At 42.3% G+C, this 16,812-nt stretch overlaps 1 protein-coding gene across 2 annotated transcripts in view; it reads left to right on the plus strand.

The window, feature by feature from the left end:
- LOC141148903 (uncharacterized) overlaps positions 1 to 16,812 on the plus strand; it is a 104,145-nt gene that overhangs the window by 61,483 nt on the left and 25,850 nt on the right. For both annotated transcript variants that reach the window (XM_073636753.1, XM_073636754.1), the window contains exons 7-8: positions 3,595 to 3,694; positions 7,838 to 7,910. In XM_073636753.1, coding sequence (XP_073492854.1) covers positions 3,595 to 3,694; positions 7,838 to 7,910 — 173 coding nt within the window. The remainder of the gene's footprint in view (positions 1 to 3,594; positions 3,695 to 7,837; positions 7,911 to 16,812) is intronic.

Raw genomic sequence — 16,812 nt, forward strand, 5'->3', positions numbered from 1 at the left:
CATTATTTGGAGGGAGGGGGCGGTGCTTATAAGCAAATGTAAAGAAGAAGTTGAAATCTGTACGTAGATGCATGTTAATCAATGTAAAGAGGTGTTTGGTGCACTTTAATTTGAGTACTCACACTACACAGACACACTCCACGGATACACTATAATATACTGCAATATAATGTGCTAAGCGTACAGTGACACACAGAACTATATGGCGTTAAACTGGCAGTAATGCACACAAAATTATATGGCGTTAAACTGGCAGTAACGCACACAAAACTATATGGCGTTAAACTGGCAGAAACGCACACAAGTAAATGGCATTAAACTGGCAGTAACGCATACAGAAGTAAATGGTGTTAAACTGGCAGTAATGCACACAGAACTATATGGCCTTAAACTGGCAGTAACACACACAAAACTATATGGTGTTAAACTGGCAGTAACACACACAAAATGATATTGCGTTAAGCGGGCAGTAATGCACACAGAACTATATGGCGTTAAACTGGCAGTAACGCACACAAAACTATATGGCATTAAACTGGCAGTAACACATACAAAACTATATGGCGTTAAACTGGCAGTAACACACTCAAAACTGTATGGCGTTAAACTGGCAGTAACGCACACAAAAGTAAATGGCGCTAAACTGGCAGTAACACACACAAAACTATATGGCATTAAACTGGCAGTAACGTACACAAAACTATATGACATTAAACTGGCAGTAACACACACAAAATGATATGGCGTCAAGCTGGCAGTAATGCACACAGAACTATATGACGTTAAACTGGAAGTAACGCATACAAAACTTTATGGCGTAAAACTGGCAGTAACCCACACAGATGTAAATGGCATTAAACTGGCAGTAACGCAATCAAATAGATGGTGTTCAACCATCACTACACTGATGCTTTCTGAACTGTCCCTACTCTAGCTATACGCTAATGTAAAGATTACTGACATGGTCTCACTACACTACTCTGAAACTATCTGAGCTGTCCCTACTCTACACTAATGTATGTATGAATGACACGGTCTCACTACACTACAGTGAAACTATCTGGGCTGTCCCTACTCTAGCTGCACACTATGCAAAGCTGAATGATGGTCCTCCTCACTACACTCACAATTGAAGCAAAATAGCACAGTATAGCACACTAACTAATAGCACTGAACAGAGCCCTGTTCTATCTCTCTCCACACCGAAATCTCACTAAAAATGGTTGCCATTGAAAGAATACTTTTATACTGTGGGGCGAGAATGAGCTATGATTGGATAAAGTCATGATGACAGTGTCCAGTCATGATTCTGACAGTGCTCTGTGCCCTGACTGGCTGAAGCTTTCACTGCTTCAAACAATCAGGGCTTGCAATGCACTGTTCAGCGCCGCAATGCATTGTGGTCGGTTTGGGGGGGGGGGCAACAAACGGTCGAACAACCCGTTTGTTTGGCTGTTTGTCGAACGTCCGAACAGCGAAAGTGTGGGCCGAACCGTTTGCCCATCCCTAGTCACTACCATAAAGGCTAGGAAAGTAACAAGAAAACAGCAAGCACATACCATTAGTATATAACTACATTGTGACAACCGCCGCCCAAGAGATCATTCAGCATGGTGAAGGTGTAACAAGCGGCGCCATTGTGCCCTTTTATATATCCATCTCCTTTTCGGGTTCCACTTCTTTGCTCCTGACTCCTCCCTCCTGTTCAGTGCCCCCACAGCAAGCAGCTTGCTATGGGGCACCCGAGCCGAGTCACAACTCCCTGTGTCCATTCAGTCACGCAGCCCCAACCCAGCCCGCCCCCTCTCTCCCCTGATTGGCTGTCTGACTTTGATTGACAGCAGCGGCAACCAGTGGCGCCACTGCTGTGCTGTTTTTTTAGACGTTAAGGGGGCACCAGTGTGGGATCTCTCTATTGACACAGAGCAGGTGGCTCGGCCCCATCCCCTGCTCCCTCATCATATCATTTGATTGACAGCAGCTCCTATCAATCTGCCCAATGAGGAGGGAGACAGCAGAGAGCTCTTATGCACATCAGTGATTGGGCTTAGATAACAATAAGGGGGGGGCGGGGGATCCTGCAGCACAGAAGTTTTTTTTACCTTAACCACTTGCTGCCCACCATATCACAGAATGACCGCGGCAAAGTGGTTGTGATATCCAGACCGGACGTCATATGAAGTGATCAGGATAACACAGCCGGCCCACATCAGATCAGTCTGACACACCGCAACTCCAATCGTGGTATGGAGCCTCTGACAGAGGCTTCTTTCCACATGAACAGCTGTGACCAATCACAGGTGATCATCGTGTGAATAATCATCGCATGAATAAATGTCTTCCCTCGGTTCACCCTGACTGGGAGAGCCAATCGGCGGCTCTCCCTGTCAGAGGGGGGGTCTGTGCTGATGATCAGCACATTGATTATCAGCGCAGCCCCAATCGAAAGGTGCCCATCAGCTGCCAATCAGTGCCCAACACCTGCTAGCCTGTCCCCAAAATAAACGCCTGTCAGTGCCCACAACAGTGCCGATCAGTGCCCAAAAAAGTACCAATCAGTGCCACTCAGTAATGCCTGTCAGTAGCTCCTCATCAGTGCTGCCTATCCAGTGCCACCTATCAGTGCCCATCAGTGCCGCCTATCAGTGCTGTCAGTGACCCCTATCAGTGCCGTCAGTGCTGCCTATCAGTGCCCATCGGTTGTTTTTTTTAAAATTGGCGGCCTTTTTTCATTTATAGCGCAAAAATGAAAAACCGCAGAGGTGATCAAATACCACCAAAAGAAAGCTCTATTTGTGGGAATAAAATAATAAAAATTAAGTTTGGGTACAGTGTTGCATGACTGTCATTCAAAGTGTGACAGCGCTGAAAGCTAAAAATTGTCCTGGACAGGAAAGGGGGAAGTGCCTGGTATGGAAGTGGTTAATGCATAGAATGCATTAAGGTAAAAAACTTTAAAGGGGCTGTAAAGGCAGAAGGTTTTTTATCTTATTGAATTCTATGCATTAAGACAAAAAGCCTTCTGTGTGCAGCAGCCCCCCCTCATACTTACCTGAGGTCCCTCTCTGCCCAGCGATGTCCACGAGTGTTTCAGGCCATGGAAAGTGAAGAGGAGGGGCCTGGAGCACTGGCGAAGGACCACAGAAGAGGAGGATCGGGGCTGCTCTGTGCAAAAGCATTGCACTAGGTTGCCTTGGGTATGATCTATCGCTAAGGGCTCATTCACACGAGCTGCGCCCTCTGAAGACTGATCTATGCCTCATCACCCCCTGTCCATGTAGCCACTGTGTCCTAATAGAATACAATAGGACTGCCGACATGGTGATGCACTTAACTTCTGTGCATCCCTGTACCGGAAAAACACAGCCCTGCATAGGACAGGGATGTAATCGAACGAGGCCTAAAACCACAAAGGTGATGGAGATATTTTGGTGCAGAACAAAATAGCATCAAAAATAGCATCAAATTTGTCAGAAGTGTGTGTAGATATTTTTACACTTTTCTACTTATTATTGGGAAATTAAAAATGTATATTAAAATTGTCATTAAATTGTAATAATTTTCCTGTTCCCTTTTTTTTTTTTTTTTTTACAGATTACAGACTTACTATACTGGATCTGAAAAATATCATTATTCCGATCACATGTTTAGTGTTGATATGCCTAATTATTGTGCTCTATGTCTGCTTTACCAGGTAATCATAACCATTATTATGCTTAGTACCTAAAATGAGCTGTGCACAATGGGGCATTATCCCATTCTGGCATTGGGCTACCTGGCCAGCAGTTCCTGCTTGCCCTACAGTGGGCGAGAAGATGTTGCGATGGTGTGGATATTAGTATTGTCACTGCTGATTCACAAGCTTCTAGCCCAGTGGTTCTCAACTCCTGTCCTCAGGACCCACCAACAGGCCGGTTTGCAAGATAACTGAAACACATCACAGGTGATATAATTTGCTGCCCAGTGATTGTAGTATTCTAGTCTGCATCTCCCTAAGGTAATACTTAAAATCTGGCCTGTTAGTGGGTCCTGAGGACAGGAGTTGAGAACCACTGCTCTAGCCTGTCAGTTAGCATCTGGCCACACCTAGTCAATTCCACTGCTTTCTGGATTGACAGCTCTATCCCTGCTACTAAAAACCCTGGCACTGTAGACTGCCCCTGATGCTCCATTCCTGCATCATAACAAGCACCCAGAGCTTTTGGTGTAGGGAAATGTGTGACCTCTTACAATTGTGCAGTACTTTGGCATAAAGGGCCAATTGTCACACTGCAATGGGGGGGGGGGGGGGGGTCACACCATCAATTCTGTGTTAACTCCAGTGGCGGCTGGTGCTGTATAATTGGGGGGGGGGGGGGCGGTAAACAAGACACCCAATGCCAACCCCCCCCTTTCTCGGTTGGTCGGTCAGTCCAAAGTTCACTCGCTCGTCTGTCCCCTCACCAGCCCCGCACTTACCCCATCTAGCAGCTTTGGCTCCTTCCTGCATCTCCTCCTTCTCGGTGGTGGCTTCCTCCTCGGCGTCTTCACCCTGGGTCTCCGGCTTCGCAGCGGCTTCCTTCTCGGTGGCTCCCTCCTCCCCTTGGCAACCAATACGATCGCTTCTCCTCTCAGCCAATCGAGGCTTAAGACCCGCTTCCTGACTGGCCAGGAGGAGAATCAGGAAGACAGTAGTGAATATTAATTCGCTATTGTCACACAACTGGGATTGCTCATGGCGCCCTGAGTCCACCCTTTTTTGAAGCCGATTAGAGCCTCAGGCTCTAATCATGTGCTTTACAAAAAAAACAAAAAACATTGAAAACCATGCATCTGGCGCCCTGCATGTAGATTAGGAGCCGGACGCATGGAATAGGGGGGTGGCGCCCCTGCTCCCCTAATGGAGGGACCGCCACTGGTTAACTCCAACACCATCCAACCTAAAGCTTACACAGGATTAAGACCACAGAGGGTGCACAAGCCTTTTGTACTAATAAATGCACATTCATTATTAAAAATGTAATATTACACTCGCTAGCATCATTGGACACCACTCAATAACATCACAAAAAATGGAAAGGGTGTCTTCGATCTCGCTGAGAATTACATTATCCGGAAAGTTTCTCTTACCGTATTTTCCGGTGTATAAGGCGACCGGACGTATAAGACGACCCCCTAATTTTACTGTTTTTCTACAGTTTTTGCCTATACTCACTGTATAAGACAATCCCCCTTTCGAGGCTTCATACTTCCTTTATTTCCTTCTTCTTGCTGGAGCCATACCGCACTGAGCCAATCACGGCGAGCGATATATTCTATTAATGAATAAAACACCTGCTCGGATTGGCAGAGCCTGTAACATCATCAGCCCGCGCCTCTCGGCAGAGGTTGTTACTCCAATCTGGGCAGGCTCTGTATTTTAATAGACTACATCGCTCGCTGGAATTGGCTCAGCGGTGTATACTGTATGTATGTGCGGTAATACATACAGTATTACCGCACATCCGGCGGGCTGACATACAGCTGGCTGCATTTTATATCCGGCGTATAAGACAACCCCCGCTTTTTGGACGTTTTTTTAAGTGTAAAAGATCGTCTTATATGCCGGAAAATATGGTACCTCTGCTGTTGGCTATAGCTCGGGAGTTAAGCTGCTGGACCCTGAGGCTTGCTTTAAAGCAATATTACATTTATTATAATAATTGTGCCTTAGGTAATAGATGAGGTCTGTGCTCCCACCCCCTTCCTTTTCTCATTGTTGTAGTTGTAGGCTTCTTTCTATCACTTTGGAGCAGCAGGACCAAGAGTTTTTAAAATATTGCAGTAAGACTTTATTCAGCTCAGTACCTTCCTATATTTTTTTACTGTACTATGCGTTCTGGACTATGTATAATTTTGTATATATCTGTTAAGACTATAGAGCAGTGGTTCTCAACCTCTCTAGTGCCGTGACCCCTTGATCAAATTTCCCAAGTTGTGGAGACCTCCAACCGTAAAATTATTTTCATAGCATGGGTTGTCAGCACCCAAGGCAAGACAAGTAATTTGCACCCCTAACCCATGGACATTTAGTGCTCCCCGAGTCCCTTCCACTCGTACAGTATTAAAACCCCTTATGGTACATTTTAGGATGTACCACTCTCTCTTTGTTCTCCTTTCTTTCCCTTTTATCTCTCTCTATCCTAATTTCTTGTTTTTTTCCCCATCCCTCTTTCTAGCCATCTTTCTTGTTTTTTCTTATTCTTTCTCTCCCTTTTTCTTTGTTCCTCCCCCTCTTTTCCTATCCCTTCTATGTATGCTCTATTTTTATTCCTTCTCTTACTCCTTGGTGGGGGGGGGGGGGGGCGGTGGGGGGAATAGGATGAGTGGCAATGTTGGCGGGGAGTTTTGATCAGCCAACTTAGGTGCTCTTGATCAAGCTGATCTGCTGATCTGAGAACTGTAGTGGGGACTTTTAATGGCAAATATAATCACGGGTAGTGTTACTCACTGTGTCTCCGACTTTGTGGTGTCTCGTAGCAGTGACACCTATGCCAAAATCAGGAGATAGGGTCTCCTCCAGACGGCGGGCGGCTGCAGGCTCCAGGGACAGCCCTGCTGGGCAGCCACAAAAAGGCTGGGAGAGAGGTGCGGGCTTCAGAAACAGCCAAGGATTTGGTGACCCCTGGCAAATCATCATTTGACCCCCAGGTTGAGAACCACTGCTATAGAGTAACAGAGCAGCATTGGAACGTGAGTAAGGTAAGTATACGTGGATCAGGAGCTGAGCTTTGAAGCGAATGGGCAAAACGACCCTGTCAGGTTATGAAAAAATCAAGATAAAAGCCTCCTGCAATAGAAGAGCTCTAATGCCCCGTACACACGGTCGGATTTTCCGATGGAAAAAGTGCGATCGGATTGTGTTGTCAGAAATTCCGATGGTGTGTGGGCTCCATCTGACTTTTTCCATCGGAATTTCCGACACACAAAGTTTGAGAGCAGGATATAAAATTTTCCGATAACAAAATCCTATCGGTTAAATTCCGATCGTGTGTACACAAATCCGACGTACAAAGTGCCACGCATGCTCAGAATAAATTAAGAGATGAAAGCTATTGGCTACTGCCCCGTTCATAGACCCGACGTACGTGTTTTACGTCACCACGTTCAGAAGGATCGGATTTTCCGACAACTTTGTGTCACCGTGTGTATGCAAGACAAGTTTGGGCCAACATCCGTTGGAAAAAATCCATGGATTTTGTTGTCGGAATATCCAATCAATGTCCGATCATGTGTACCAGGCATTATACTCCTCTCTGCAGTCTCCATAAGTCTATTCTGCATCCGATACTCCCAGGGTTGGATACTTCTGTCCTTGTATGCTGTAGTTCCATTCTGTGACCCATACATCACTACGGAGTCCTAAAGTGACATAGGGGTTGGTGGATAAAGACACTGACACTCCTGGCAATGTCAAAAGCTAAATTGACTGATGGAGGCTGCAATTTTGTGATGGTGAGGTGGGCCACGTGGTGTTGTAGGGGTAAGTATAAGACCTTTCTTTTGCTGAACTGACAAGGTCACTTTTAGTCACCTGAGTACACAGTATACTAAACCAACAGATATCTCCCATCTCCTTTATGCACAAATACGTTTAATAAAAAGTGACTTTTGGATGCCACTTAATTTGTTTAAACCTAAGAGGAGGTTGGGAAAGGGAGCAAACGCACTTTCTTTCTCTTTTAGCCTTTTTAGTTTAAAATTTTTGGTAACTTTTGAGATATATGCATCCTTAAATTGACTACCTTTTTTTCTCATTCTAATTTTAGTAGCACAAAGAGTAGTAATAAACCGTTTATATTCTTATGTTTATATTCAGATGCAAGAAGAATTGGTGGAATAATATCCCCAACCCAGCAAAAAGCAAGCTTGCCCAGAGCAAACTACTACAGGTGAGTTAGGGATAACCAGAAGATTAATTTTATTAAAGTAACACTACAGCCTTTTAGATGTATTTATACATAAATCTGAAAAGGTCAGCTTTGTGCAAAAAAATCTTATAACTGTGTGATAATGTAGAGTTAGTAAATTTACATGTGCATGGGGAAGCTCTGCTCCCTGGTTGTTTCTTTCTGACCCACTGGTACCAGTGCCAGTTTCCCAGAAAGGGGCTAAAACAGTAAAATCTCCGCAGACTGGAATGACGGGAAACATTCACAGTGCTTCCGGTACTCAGATATGTGATTTTTGCCTAGTCATTACGTCCTATGATGGAGCTCAGGAGAAAAAAGCGGCTTTTCTTTCCAAATAATTGTGACATGATAATACTGACTTTCACATCAGGTTTGAAATAAATGATTTGTCCTCTTTAAATATTAGACTAAAGTTTAAAAGTCAAAAGAAGGGCGAATTTGCACATAGACAATCTTAAGATCACATTTTTTGAAAAAAAAAAAATTTTCAAAACAATTAATACAACTTTCAAAACTGCTACTTAAGATACTTTGAATTTAAACTTTATAAAAAATATTTTTTTCTAAAAGTGGCAAATTATTTAAGCAATGCCAAGCATGGGAACTCTGGGAGCATTCTGAACTATGTTCCTGTATGGATCATTGTAGATCTTTTTACTTCTTGTGTATTTTGCTTACTGCTTTTGCCTGAAATGTGCACAGGGTTGAAGGCACAATGTCAAGCCTCCTAGCATTGTCCTTAGGTTGACTTCTTTTCATGGTTAGTAAGTTGCAGATTTTCTCTTTATACAGCACCTGTAATGATTTGTTAAAACGGTCTGGTATCCAGCACTCTGGATGCAATTTAGCAACACCAAATATTGTACCCCAAGCACCTGGAAACGCCCTTTTCAGCATATCGATGTAGAAAAAATTTAAGCAAAAACCAGTGCTCTGATCTAAAAGACCAAAATGTACAGTACCTCACAAAGCACCCCCTGACAGTAAAAAGGAAGTGGGAAGCGGATGTAGGCCCCCTAGATGAGGACCAGTGGGAGGAAGCTCGACAGACAGTGGCCATATGCTCCCTGAATGTGACACATAGGCTGACACAATTATACACACTCTTGAGAGTATACTGCACACCCCATAGGCTGTATAATATGAGATTACTACCCTCATCAACATGTACTAGATGCAAACGGGATCATGGGGACCTGATACACATGTTGTGGCGCTGCCCCAAACTACACGTATACTGGACGGGGTTGACAGACACCCTGAACATAGTGTTTCGGGTGTCAGTCCCATTAGACTTCAAATATTGTATACTGAATCTGCTAGATGAGCTTTAATGGGAACATCACACTAGAGAAGCTCTCACAAGGACCCTTTTTATGGCCCGCAAACTGATAATGCTACATTGGATGTCTGACTCACCCTCCACAATCAAAGAATGGATCACTGCTGTAGGTAATACACTGAGAATGGAAAAAGTCATTTACCAACATAGGGGGTGCTCTGGAAAATTTGAGAAGTTATGGGACCCATGGTTGGGAACACTTGCCCCGGATGACCTGATCATGGACCGACTCTTGAGATTAAATGTGGGCTAAATGCAGGTACCCTACTGAATTACTGATGGATCATGGGTAGGAGGCAAACTATCTCAGACTTTGGTTGTACGGTGAAATGGGCTCTAGCTTCAGGATGTATGATATATGACGATGGTGACCATGGTTAATACGAAATGCTTCCATTGTATATTGGATTGTATATAACTGCTGTATATGGACTAAATGTTGATCTTTGGACTGTATGTATTCGATTTAAAATAGAAACAGTTTTTTTTGAAAAAAAAAAGACCAAAATGTATACTATAAACAATTCCCCCACTATAATAGTATTTTGTCTGTGTACACGTGAAATCTTCAAAATAGACTATCATCCCAATAACGTGCGATTGACATGTTATTACAACCATAGTGTGTTTTGATCAATTCATGTGTACATGGACAAAAAGACTATTTGAATACTATTGGGGGGATTGTTTATAGTATACATTTTAGTCTTGTAGGATCAGAGTGCTGGTTTTTGGTTCAACCTGTAATGATCTACCACTACAATTAAGCCCCCTAAAGGTGAAACCTGTCAGAGTAGTGTGGCAACAATCAGGCACTATGCAGGAAGTCAGTGTGACTGGATAAAGTATCTACAGTTGTCACGTCATCAGTATGTGACTTTGATTTCATGTTTCTACTTGTAATGATCAGATGCATTATAACAGACAGACCCTCCCTCTAAATCTGGCCATACACACTAATTTAGTGCTTACCCCTGAAGGAGCCACCATTTCTTGGGCCTCCTGTTCCTGTGCTGTAATATGCAGAGTATTGCATCATGCGCTAGAAGCTTCTTGGATACAGCAAACGGCTTTACTTTAATGGAGGATGTTAGATTATGTCTTACAGCATTAGAAACAGGAAGAAAACACAAACAAGTGCATATAACACAATAAGGATGGTACTTGCTCTGATTACCTTACTATAGAAAACACACTATTATAGACATTCGTTTCATTCCGGATTAAAATTCAGGCGAATTTTCATTATTTGGAAATTTGGATGTATCCGAATTTCCGAATTAGAATAGTATCTACTTGAAACGAATCCGAAATAACGAAATTCAAATTCGTTTCATTCGTTTTTGGGATTCGTTTTGTTTATTCATTTTCAAATCGATTCGAAGTTTTTGCATCAATTTCGAATAGTTTTCGAATTCGAATCGTTTTTCCAATTTCCAAAGGGAATAAAATAGAATAGAAAATAAAGGAATAGAATAGAAAACATTTTTTTTCTATTCTATTCCTTTATTTTCTATTCTATTGTATTCTTTTTGGAAATTGGAAAACGATTTGAATTAGAAAACGATTCAAATTCGAAAACTTTTCAAATTTGAATACTTTTCAAATTTGAAATTGATTTGAAAACTTTTTGAATTCAAAAACTATTTGAAATTGATGCAAAAACTTTTCGAATCGATTAGAAAACGAATAAACGAAACGGATCCCAAAAACGAATGAAACAAATGAAACTGATTTAACTAAACAAATTTATGTCAAATAACGAATCGAAACGAAACAAAACAATTTTTTCATTCTGCACATGTCTACACTATTATACTACATCGCCACCTGCTGGATAGAAAGGTATATTGCATATACACGGTCACAAATGTAAGCAGATTGCTGTTGTTCTTCCAACACCCCTTCTCAACAGCATGTGCTTTGTCAAATTATATTCAGCTTCTTCTGGAGATAACTATGAATTCCTTCAACAAAGGCTTGGCGAGTGCATCGGCAGTCATCTCCTCTGATGGGCAGTATTGAATGTCAATAACACCCTGCTCTTGATTGCCCCTCAGTAGGTGATACTTGACGTCGGTGTGTTTGGTCCTATGATTGACCCTTTCTGTTTGCGTAAGTTTTATACATCCCTGTTGTCTTCAAAATGGGAATTGGTTTTGACATGTCTATCTCAATGTCCACAATAAGTTGACAAATCCATATCGCTTCTTGACGTGTATGCTGCTGCAATGTACTCTGCTTCAGTTGAAGATAGAGCGACAGTTGCTTGCTTTCGACTAGACCAACTTATGGTTTCTTCCCAATACTGGAAGATCTGCTTGTGGATTTGCGGTCTGGGCAGTCACCGGCCTAATACGCATCCACATATCCGACCAGTTTTGAAATGGATGTTGCTGATAAAGTATCTACAGTTGTCACGTCATCAGTATGTGCCTTTGATTCCATGTTTCTACTTGTAATGATCAGATGCATTATAACAGACAGACCCTCCCTCTAAATCTGGCCATACACACTAATTTAGTGCTTACCCCTGAAGGAGCCACCATTTCTTGGGCCTCCTGTTCCTGTGCTGTAATATGCAGAGTATTGCATCATGCGCTAGAAGCTTCTTGGATACAGCAAACGGCTTTACTTTAATGGAGGATGTTAGATTATGTCTTACAGCATTAGAAACAGGAAGAAAACACAAACAAGTGCATATAACACAATAAGGATGGTACTTGCTCTGATTACCTTACTATAGAAAACACACTATTATAGACATTCGTTTCATTCCGGATTAAAATTCAAGCGAATTTTCATTATTTGGAAATTTGGATGTATCCGAATTTCCGAATTAGAATAGTATCTACTTGAAACGAATCCGAAATAACGAAATTCAAATTCGTTTCATTCGTTTTTGGGATTCGTTTTGTTTATTCATTTTCAAATCGATTAGAAGTTTTTGCATCAATTTCGAATAGTTTTCGAATTCGAATAGTTTTTCCAATTTCCAAAGGGAATAAAATAGAATAGAAAATAAAGGAATAGAATAGAAAACATTTTTTTTTCTATTCTATTCCTTTATTTTCTATTCTATTGTATTCTTTTTGGAAATTGGAAAACGATTTGAATTAGAAAACGATTCAAATTCGAAAACTTTTCAAATTTGAATACTTTTCAAATTTGAAATTGATTTGAAAACTTTTCGAATTCAAAAACTATTTGAAATTGATGCAAAAACTTTTCGAATCGATTAGAAAACGAATAAACGAAACGGATCCCAAAAACGAATGAAACAAATGAAACTGATTTAACTAAACAAATTTATGTCAAATAACGAATCGAAACGAAACAAAACAATTTTTTCATTCTGCACATGTCTACACTATTATACTACAGCGCCACCTGCTGGATAGAAAGGTATATTGCATATACACGGTCACAAATGTAAGCAGATTGCTGTTGTTCTTCCAACACCCCTTCTCAACAGCATGTGCTTTGTCAAATTATATTCAGCTTCTTCTGGAGATAACTATGAATTCCTTCAACAAAGGCTTGGCGAGTGCATCGGCAGTCATCTCCTCTGATGGGCAGTATTGAATGTCAATAACACCCTGCTCTTGATTGCCCCTCAGTAGGTGATACTTGACGTCGGTGTGTTTGGTCCTATGATTGACCCTTTCTGTTTGCGTAAGTTTTATACATCCCTGTTGTCTTCAAAATGGGAATTGGTTTTGACATGTCTATCCCAATGTCCACAATAAGTTGACAAATCCATATCGCTTCTTGACGTGTATGCTGCTGCAATGTACTCTGCTTCAGTTGAAGATAGAGCGACAGTTGCTTGCTTTCGACTAGACCAACTTATGGTTCCTTCCCAATACTGGAAGATCTGCTTGTGGATTTGCGGTCTGGGCAGTCACCGGCCTAATACGCATCCACATATCCGACCAGTTTTGAAATGGATGTTGCTGGTAACCGTTACTTTATCTGAATTGTTCCTTTGAGGTACTGCATCACTCTTTTTACTCTGTTCCAGTTGCACTGACAGGGAGCTGAAACTTTCCCGCATAGTATGCCGACTGCTTTGGCTATGTCTAGTCTTGTCACAGTGGCAAAATATAGCAGCTTACCGATTGCTCTGCGATACATGTCATTGTTGGGTAGCAAGTCTTCTGCTTCATTGCTCTTTCGATAGCCTGGTTCCATAGGAGTTTTCACTCCCTTTGCACCTTGCATATAGAAATGTTCCAAGATTTCAAACATTTTCTAAGATTGGTTGAGAAGATAACTTCCATCTTCTCTCTCTATTTGGACTCCCAGAGAGTAGTTAATGTTCCCTAGCTCTTTGATTTCAAAATGTTCTTTCAGCTTGTGAACTATCTGATTATAATCCCCTTCTTGTTCAAAACAAGTTATAATGTCATCGACATAGATAAGGATGTACAGTATCTCACAAAAGTAAGTACACCCCTCACATTTTTGAAAATATTTTATTATATCTTTTCATGTGACAACACTGAAGAAATGACACTTTGCTACAATGTAAAGTAGTGAGTGTACAACTTGTATAACAGTGTAAATTTGCTGCCCCCTCAAAATAACTCAACACACAGCCATTAATGTCTAAACTGCTGGCAACAAAAGTGAGTACACCCCTAAGTGAATGTCCAAATTGGGCCCAAAGTGTCAATATTTTGTGTGGCCACCATTATTTTCCAGCACTGCCTTAACCCTCTTGGGCATGGAGTTCACCAGAGCTTCTCAGATTGGCACTCGAGTCCTGTTCCACTCCTCCATGTCGACATCACGGAGCTGGTGGATGTTAGAGACCTTGCACTCCTCCACCTTCCATTTGATAATGCTTGGCCAGTCCATCACCTTTACCCTCAGCTTCTTTAGCAAGGCAGTGGTCATCTTGCAGGTGTGTTTGGGGTCGTTATCATGTTGGAATACTGTCCTGCGGCCCAGTCTCCAAAGGGAAGGGATCCTGTTCTGCTTCAGTATGTCACAGTACATGTTGGCATTCATGGTTGCCTCAATGAACTGTAGCTCCCCATTGCCGCACTCATGCAGTCCAAGATCATGACACTCCCACCACCATGCTTGACTGTAGGCAAGACACACTTTTCTTTGTACTCCTCACCTGGTTGCCGCCACACACGCTTGACAACATCTGAACCAAATACCAAATCTTGGTCTCATCAGACCACAGGACATGGTTCAAGTAATCCATGTCCTTAATCTGCTTGTCTTCAGCAAACTGTTTGCAGGCTTCCTTGTGCATCATCTTTAGAAGAGGCTACCTTTTGGGATGACAGCCAAGCAGACCAATTTGATGCAGTGTGCAATGTATGTTCTGAGCACTGACAGGCTGACCCCCCACCCCACCCCTTCAACCTCAAAGACAACCTCTGGATATGATGCTGAGCACGTGCACTCAACTTCTTTGGTCGACTATAGCGAGGCCTGTTCTGAGTGGAACCTGTCCTGTTAAACAGCTGTATAGTCTTGGCCACCATGCTGCAACTCAGTTTCAGGGTCTTGGAAATCTTCTTAAAGCCTAGTCCATCTTTATGTAGAGCAACAATTCTTTTTTCAGCTCCTTAGAGAGTTATTTGCCATGAGGTGCCATGTTGACCTTCCAGTGACCAGTATGAGAGAGTGAGAGTGATAACACCAAATTTAACACACTTGCTCCCCATTCACACCTGAGACCTTGTAATACTAACAAGTCACATGACAGCGGGGAGGGAAAATGGCAAATTGGGCCCAATTTGGACATTTTCACTTAGGGGTATACTCACTTTTGTTGCCAGCGGTTTAGACATTAATGGCTGTGTGTAGAGTTATTTTGAGGGGACAGCAAATTTACACTTTAATACAAGCTGTACACTCACTACTTTACATTGTAGCAAAGTGTCAATTCTTCAGTGTTGTCACATGAAAAGATATAAAAAAATATTTACAAAAATGTGAGGGGTGTACTCACTTTTGTGAGATACTGTATATCCATCTGTCTTCTTGATTCCTGGAGTAGAGACAGGGATCTGCTTTACTTCTTGAGAATCCCTCTCTGGTAAGCACTTTGTTCACATTCTCATTCCACATCCTTGCAGATTGCTTAAGACCGTAGATGCGGTCTCCTTGCTCAAACCCTGGTGGTTGCGCCATGTAGAGGTCTTCTTTAATGTCTCCATATAGGAAAGCAATTTTAACGTCTAGGTGTTTCACTTGCAAGCCCTTCCTGGCTGCAACGCTAAGAAGCGCTCTGATGGTGGAGTGTTTTACAACGGGAGCGAATGTTTTATCGTAATCTTCACCGAATTTCTTGGAGTAACACTTGGCAACTAGTTTGGCTTTGTATTTGTAGATATTCCCTTCTGCATCTGACTTTACTTTGAAAGTCCACTTACTTCCTATAGTTTTGCGGTTAGGAGGGAGCTCTGTGAGTGTCCAGGTTTTAATTTCTTGAAGTGACTTTAATTCTTCTTCTGCTGCCTTTCTACATTTATTGGCTTCACGTTTTGGCAGTTTTTCTATGTCTTCCCAGGATGTTGGTTCAAGTATGCTGTGTGTTTTGACAGTGTATGACAGCTTGCGGGGTGGTATCCCCTTTATGGTCCGAGTGGATCTTCTAATTTCAGGCAGTTCAGCAGGATCTGGTGGGGAACTTTGTTTAGGCATTGTGAGTTCCACCTCTTGCTCTGACTCCTGCACAGGTTTGCTTTGGTCGACCTTTTCTTCTGGTTTGCTTGGCATTTTCACTTCACAGCTTTCAGGGATCTATGTTTCTGGTGATGGGTTCTCATCAAAATAAACACTGCGGCTTATTGTCACTTTATCAGTCTTTGGGTGTAGGATTCTGTAACTCTAATGCCCCGTACACACAGTCAGATTTTCCGACGGAAAATGTGTGATAGGACCTTGTTGTCGGAAATTCCGACCGTGTGTAGGCTCCATCACACATTTTCCATCGGATTTTCCAACACACAAAGTTTGAGAGCAGGATATAAAATTTTCCAACAACAAAATCCGTTGTCGGAAATTCCGATCGTGTGTACACAAATCCAACGGACAAAGTGCCACGCATGCTCAGAATAAATAAAGAGATGAAAGCTATTGGCCACTGCCCCATTTATAGTCCCAACGTACGTGTTTTACGTCACCGCGTTCAGAACGATCGGATTTTCCGACAATTTTGTGTGACTGTGTGTATGCAAGACAAGTTTGAGCCAACATCTGTCAGAAAAAATCCTAGGATTTTGTTTTCGGAATGTCCGAACAAAGTCCGACCGTGTGTACGGGGCATTAGTTCGCCCACTGTAGCCTACTAGAATGCCCTCTATGGCTCTGTTCTCCAGCTTGGATCACTTTTCACTTGGAATATAGGCATATGCTTTACATCCAAACACTTTGATGTGCCCTATGCTAGGCTTTGATCCATGCCACTTTTCGAATGGAGTACTTTTAATGGCTCTTGATGGTAGTCTGTTCTAAAGGTAGGTTGCAGTCATGACTGCTTCTCCCCAGTACTTGTGAGGTAGGTTGGCA

This window comes from Aquarana catesbeiana, linkage group LG06 (assembly GCF_042186555.1).
Source record: "Aquarana catesbeiana isolate 2022-GZ linkage group LG06, ASM4218655v1, whole genome shotgun sequence".
Taxonomy (NCBI): domain Eukaryota; kingdom Metazoa; phylum Chordata; class Amphibia; order Anura; family Ranidae; genus Aquarana; species Aquarana catesbeiana.